The 7,030-nt window shown below is 31.6% G+C and overlaps 1 protein-coding gene across 1 annotated transcript; it reads left to right on the top strand.

Moving 5' to 3' along the window:
- Positions 1 to 517: 517 nt before the first annotated feature.
- Positions 518 to 5,445, top strand: LOC107914547 (uncharacterized). The gene is made up of 9 exons (XM_016843487.2): positions 518 to 779; positions 868 to 930; positions 1,040 to 1,095; positions 1,534 to 1,627; positions 1,746 to 1,806; positions 2,152 to 2,233; positions 3,266 to 3,321; positions 4,743 to 4,806; positions 4,946 to 5,445. The coding sequence occupies exons 1-9, from the start codon at positions 669 to 671 to the stop codon at positions 5,007 to 5,009; spliced, it is 651 nt and encodes a 216-aa protein (XP_016698976.1). The 5' UTR covers positions 518 to 668; the 3' UTR covers positions 5,010 to 5,445.
- Positions 5,446 to 7,030: the final 1,585 nt, after the last annotated feature.

Below are 7,030 nucleotides of genomic sequence, written 5' to 3'. Positions count from 1 at the left end.
TATTTGATACATAATATTTTACACATATAATGAGTATATCATAAAATCTAGTAATGATTTAAAACTCATCTTGGTTTTTTCGTAGATAATTCATTAAAATAAAATTGGAAAAACTTAATTTATAAATTAAATAATATAAAATTTTTCCTTGGATAGATATAAGCTGACAATTAATTTCGTCAGAAAATTACACCTTTAACATTATGATGTTATGTTAATAACTATTTTGTAAATATTTAGAAAAACGTAGGATGATGGATATGCAAATATAGAAACTAGTTTTGAAAGGTGATTTTATATTGCTTATAAAACAAACTTTCATGTAATGTTTAAAAAAGATATTCATATAAAAAGCTAAAGGCATGAATTATTGACAACATTTGTTACTTTTTTAAATTATAAATTTTTGGTCAGTTTTTCACTTTCTAAATCATTTTATTTATAAAAAAAATTACCACATATTTTATTATGCATGAACATTATTTTTGGACCGAAACGAGGAAAGGATAACTGCTGGCCCGTATTCCGTAACAGGCTCAGGCCCCTGGCCTGGGTGGACTCGATCGAAGCAAAAGTTAGAAATGAATAAAAAAAGGAACAAGTGTTGAGTAATTCGGAATTCTCTTGGCGGAGAGAAGAAACGCGGCTGACGAGAACATTGCAGAATAATGGCGTCGCTGTGTCTTTTAGTTTTGCTGTTACTTTGTCTTCCTTTTATTTCCGTTGCTTACAGGCCAGGGGACATCGTTCCTATGAGCAAGATGGGTCAATACCACTCCGTCAGTTGTCTTTTCTTTTCCTTTTTTCTTTTTTTAAAGTTTTTAATCTAATTTTGAAGTTAAGATCTCTGAATTTGATTAATTTCAGTCTAGAACTGTTTGGCATGACGTGATCGGGAAACATTGCCCAATTTTTGCTGTTAATCGGGAGGTATTCTTCTTCTTCTTCTTCTTCTTCTTCTTCTTCTTCTTCTTCTTCAACCTTCCCCATTTTCTGTTTCTTTTTTGAAAATTTTATTTATGTATAAATTAATTTGCAGGTGTTAATTCCTATAGCAAAGCCGACTGGTTACACGGGAGCTGATCCCTATAAAATGTAAGAATTTACTCAAATTTATGATTTTCTTAATTCAACCTCTTTTTTTTTTTGTTTGGCATTAGTTGCAAATTCTAGGGTTCCGATAGCTAAACGAAGAGAAAATTGAAACCATCGAATTCAATTCCTCAGATTCATGAATGAAATGTTTTCGAGCCCAAAAATGTATTTTCATTCAGCTTTTTTCGAGTAAGCGTTTTTCATACTCCGAATAATGAGTCTGAGATTCAGACCTGAGCTTTAACTTCTGGGCTCATTTTTTGGTATATTCTTATCCTTTGCTTTCCACTCCTAATTTTTTCTCATAAACTAAGGCCAACAGTTTTTCTTAGCAACTATCTTTTGCTTCTGCATAAAATGTTTTTGTAGTTCATAAGTTCAATATTTTTAGAAATTATTATAGTAATCCGTGTTTTACAATGTTTGACTCACGTCTAGATCATTCCAAGTTGGGAAGGAGAAGTTTCTTGTTCCTTGGCTTTTTCTTATAAATCGTAAAAGTTCTGAAGTTCCAATGATTGACATGCATTTGGTAAGATATTTTTGTAGCTTTTACCCCTTTGCTTTTGGAAATCGTAACTTCTTGACTGATACATGTCTAGTTATTTTGCTTGATTTGACTGAGTTCTTGTGGTTTTTGTGTCGTTCAGAGGTACTCAGGTGGTGATTTGCATGGTGTCACTGCTAAAATTGTAGATATGCCTCATCACTGTATGTAATCTTATCTATATGTTTCAGTGTGGTACTAGTTTGCTAACAAATAGAGAAACATGTAAGAGTGTATTAGGAAATTATAATAGTCTACGATGCTTGCAGCGAAGTTGTGGTCAAAATTGTTTTTGGATCAGGAGAGATGTGAGAGTTATTGCTTTTGTAAATTGATTCACAGCTTTGTTGTGTTGTGCATCATTTGTGCATCTGTGAAATTGTATGCAGAGATTTCTTCATATTCATTATTTTCAGAGTAGCATATCCAGTACTTCAAAGAGATCATAACTATTCATTTATTTATTTTCCGGTGGGTGACTGGGAACTGATTACGTTTGTCTTCTACAGATGTTGAAATTCATCCAAATATTCGTAAACAATTCTGGGATCCTCAACATTGGCCAAAACATGTGCTTGTCAGATACACCTGGTCAGTTTGTTTGTTGTTGAAATCTCTCTTCCACATGCACATTGTTTGTCTAGTTCTGAATTTAGTCTGCCTTCAAGTTTTCAGAAGCGTAGGAGAATATACTTTGAAACCTATATTATCATTTAAAGCAAAGGAGACTAGGGCGAGCAAAACTCGATTCAATTTAAAAAAAAATTCAAATTTCGAGTTAATCAAATCGAGTTATTCGATTTTTTCTAGTTAACTTGAATAAGTAATTCATGTCTTAAGTTCGAGTCGAGTTGAATTATACAATTCGCATAACACAAAAAATTCGAATAACTCAAATAATAGATTGGTTTGAATACCCCTTTGGTCCTATCAATTTTGAAAATTAGTAAATTGGTCCCTCTTTACAAAAATTACAAAAAACAAATTCAAAATAATTTTTAAAAATTCAAAATATTTATAAAAATTCTAAAATTGATATATTTTAAAAAATTATAAAAATTTTAAAAAAATTCTAAATATGTAAAGAAAGTAAAAAATTTAAAAAATTTCTAAATAATAATTTTGGAACCTAAAGAAGTTAATTAATGATTCAAGTTTAGTTTTCAAATATATATGGTTTTAAATTTATATGCTTTAATATGGTAGTTACATTGTAGCAAGATTTTAATTTGACTTGTTTAATTTTTTTAACTAGAACAATTTCACTTAATTTAATTCGACTCGATTTGAATTTCATTTCCCTCAACTTGATTCGAAAAAATTTCAAAAAGTTAGGATGATAAAATACGTCTCGTCAACTCGATTAATTCGAAATTTTTGCACTCGATTCGATCAAACGCTCACCCCTTAAGGAGATTGTATCCGTGCTGTATCTTAAGTGCTTAATAATACCTAGCTTTTAACCTCTGAAAACTTGAGAATTTTGATTGACTCAACTGGAACTTTTAAACGCAGGAACCAATAGTTTTTTTAACTTTAATTATACTTATTTGTAATATAAATGCACGTATGCTTCCATCATTTGTTACAAATTGTGATATGGTTGTGATGGTCATATGACAGGGAGGAACAATTAGAGATAGATGTGACATCTGGATTTTACGTTCTGTTTGGGTCAGGTAAAAAGTCAACACTATATATGTCGGTGGATCTATTTATTATGATCTGCACTACTTGCACATTTTGGTTCCCGAAACAGAAATCATTTAGAATGCTAACGTTCCAAAGCTATTTGTTTTAACTTTTTTCTTGATCTTCCTCCTAATTCTCATAGTCTTAGTCTTCATAGCTATCAGAAGCACTCATCATTTGTATGTTGCAACATATGTTTCCATTTGCTAAGTTCTTTGCCGTATTTGTTTTATGAAAGCATGTGTGGAAAATTTTTCCCCTTATAGAAAGTGCATATCAATGTTGTCAACGGCACAAGCTGCACTCTAGGCGCAAGAGCGCTTGTATTGCCTCAGGTGCAAGGCAGAAAACAATGCTCACCTGAGTGAAGTAAGGTGCAAGAGATATATATGTTTCCCTGTATCTATGTGTATATTATTACATATAAAATAAACGTAGGATATTTAATTATGATAATAAACTATAGCAATTGTTTTGTTGGCCAATAAGCATGATTTCTTTACCTTCTCATGTATGTTTTGGATACTCAAACTATTGAGAAGCAGAGTGTTTGATGCTATCCCGTTTCTTACTAGTAATTCTAATCCCCGTAACTCTAAACTTTGGTTGTAGACTGAGTTACTTATTTACATTTTAGACAATGAACGGCAGACTAGTTTCCTATGTTGTTGTGTTCGGATTTGGGTTGTCTGTGAAAATGTGAATGCCAATTGGCCCATGAGGGATGTGTGACGTGTTGTTTTCTTGTATTATTCTCTTTCGGTCATTGGATTTAATTGCTGTCCCTCTCTTTAATAGCTGTTCTGGGGGCGATTGTATCTTCCAAATAAATTTGTCTTTTGGAGTTTAGACTTTGGTGATAATATGGTTAAGATGTTATCATATTGTTTTCCATTTATTACAATAGTTATTTAAAATATAATGTCATATTTCTCTGTCAATACTTTGGATCTATAAATATAATATATCATCAATATATAGTAATCTTCTCATTTGGACAATTTTTTAGGCACATCTAATGAAAAAAGTTAACAACGAAAGAAATTAAAGAGAACTTTAATCATGCGGGCTTTTGTTTTTGTTTTTGTTTTTTCTAAATTTATTTAATTTCAATTGCCTTGTTAAAGCATGCCTAGACGTACCAATCAAATGTGCCTAGGTGCATACCTTGACAACATTGGTCTATATTAGTCTCGGATGCACATACTCACCCTGTGCAAGCCGATATTGTCATGATCCTAATAGCAGTGCATCACTTAATCCTCGAAGAATGTCACTTTGCTGAGGGGAAACCTATGATAGCCATCCTTTATGTGAAACCATGCACAGATTTGATAGCAAATGCCTGATTAATTTGAGAGATCTATTTACACTATGGCTGCTAATTTTCATGTTTGTGCGGGAACAGGTCTAATGCTGTCATTTATTCTCTCAATCTATATCTTGCAGTCATCAAGGGACAAATTAGCAAGGTAACATTTTATCCCATATGTTTTACATTTTTTTTTCCTTCCACTAAAATTAATAGATTCCACCTGAAATGGTATGGTGCTTACTTTAATACAAACTGTGTCTCTTGTTTCTACTGAATGTTGCTTTTGAATTTTCCAGGTTCGTAATGGAGACTGTTGCGGAAAGCAGTGCACCTGGAGTCGGAGTTGCAAAGGTTGAGTGATTCCTTCAGTTTCGAGAAATGAACAAAAATGTGGTGGTTAAGTGATGTGTATTATGGCAAGGATTTTAGAACCCCACAGAATTGAGATAGTTAAAAAAGAAAAGAAAAAAGAAGAAAAGGTAGAAATAACTTTTTTGATTGAGTCAACAAATATTTAATGTTGGAAAGTGATATAACTGAAAGAGTCGATCCAAGGTTTGATGATTATGGTGTGTATCAGTATGATTGTCAAAGACCATGTGATCGAATTATTTCATCTGTGGATGGCTTTTATCCACATTACTAGGTCTACTTTGAAAAAGAAAGGAACTAGCTTATTAGGTAATGATTTGTCATACCCAAGAGGAGCCAGCCCAGGAGATGCTACGTGTTCTGGAGTTAAAAGCTTAACTCAAAAGATTACTAGATAATGAAAAATATTTCATCCACTTATTTATTTAGCATGTTTTAAAATCCTTATGAACTATAATAAAATTTTAGATGTTTGAATGCGGTATATAAATGTACAGAGCATAGTCCTTAACAACTAGCTAACGTCATAGTTTCTTGTATAAATTCAAAATGCAAATGAGTAATATATCTTTGGCAATAGATGGTTCTTCACATAATATTAGAGATTATTTTTAGCATTTGATGTTTTTCTTAATTCGCCATTCAACACAACCTTGCACCATGCGGCCATATAACTGTTTTTGGAAGGGTAACCAAGTTGCCTCTAAAACCAACTACTAGCTCACAATTCCTTCTATACAACCAAAGGATTGTATAAATTATTGAGTAACCAATAAGCGTCGAGTGTAATGGTAAGGTAGATTGTACTTTCATAGAAAATTATTAAGTTCAAATTTTAGAGATGATATTAATTATGAACCTTAAAAGGATTATTAATTTTCATGAATTGTGAAACGGATATGAATGGCATATTGATCATATGAAAAAAAAATACTAACTAAAAGACCCTCTTAAAAGTAAAAGAAAAGATGCATAAAGCTAAGTTGACATGAAAGAATTATACAATAATTGGATATTTACTTATATAAAAAACTGAAGTTCTACAAATCTGCATGGATGATTGTTTGATAGCCAAAATACCCTTCTTCAAGTACCGAAAGGCCACACAGAAAAAAGAAAAAAAAGAAAAAAAGAGAGGCCTAGTCATGTGAAGACCATTTACCCAACATATCACCTGTTTAATAATTACTAAATTAAATACTCTCCTCAGGTACTTTAAATTAGTTTTCATTATCTTCACATTATGTGATTAAGAAAAAAATAAAACGTTTTCCCAACATAACATTAGCGCAACCTCGCAAGTTTCAAAACAATCTAATCATGTTGTTTATGGAATCTTAAAAAAAAAAAGGGGTTAAAGGCAATTAAGTAGCTCATACACAAGGAAAAAGGATTGATTGAGTTTCTTTTATCAAATGACGAGATAACATAAAATTATGAAAGAGATTCTGTGTAACCAATAGTTGTAGGGTATAGTGCTACACATTGACAAGAGCCTATCATGCTGTTAAATACAACATTTCCTATACCTTTGTCCCATACAATCCCATCAAGTAATCTAACACCACTTCAATGATCTATTTTTCAAACTTTCATTATGTTTACTTATTGTGAACCATCTTTTCTCGAAAATTTCAAATTAAAATAGAAAGGTTTCTGACCCTATGCTCCAATTTTCCTTTTAGGTTTTTAATAATTATTTAAATAAAAATGGCACCACAAATATATTTTATTTTATTTTTCTTTTACTTTTAGGATTATGCTTTAGGGTTTTTTTTTTTTGCTTTTCTATTTTGTGTATAGCTCTTTGAATTAATTCATAGAGTGGGAACATTGCTTGAATAGGCAAAACTATGAAAATTGATAAGTTTCTGCATGGTTAAACTCCACCTGTTGACATAGGGCATATAGGTCATTTATGAGGGAAGATGCTAATGCTTGAGCTATGTCATGGGGTTGAGTTTAACTGTGTGCAAACTCTTCAATTTTACATGGTCTCAGTTGTTCAA

The sequence above is a fragment of the Gossypium hirsutum genome, chromosome D10 (assembly GCF_007990345.1).
Source record: "Gossypium hirsutum isolate 1008001.06 chromosome D10, Gossypium_hirsutum_v2.1, whole genome shotgun sequence".
Lineage (NCBI taxonomy): Eukaryota > Viridiplantae > Streptophyta > Magnoliopsida > Malvales > Malvaceae > Gossypium > Gossypium hirsutum.
This window is presented reverse-complemented; position numbering and strand designations above follow the sequence as displayed.

Coding starts and splice junctions, on each gene's coding strand:
- LOC107914547 (XM_016843487.2), top strand. CDS start 669: ATGGCGTCGCTGTGTCTTTTAGTTTTGCTGTTACTTTGTCTTCCTTTT. Junction 1,807..2,151: donor TGTAGATATGCCTCATCACT/GTATGTAATCTT, acceptor TGTCTTCTACAG/ATGTTGAAATTCATCCAAAT. Junction 3,322..4,742: donor TTACGTTCTGTTTGGGTCAG/GTAAAAAGTCAA, acceptor GTGCGGGAACAG/GTCTAATGCTGTCATTTATT.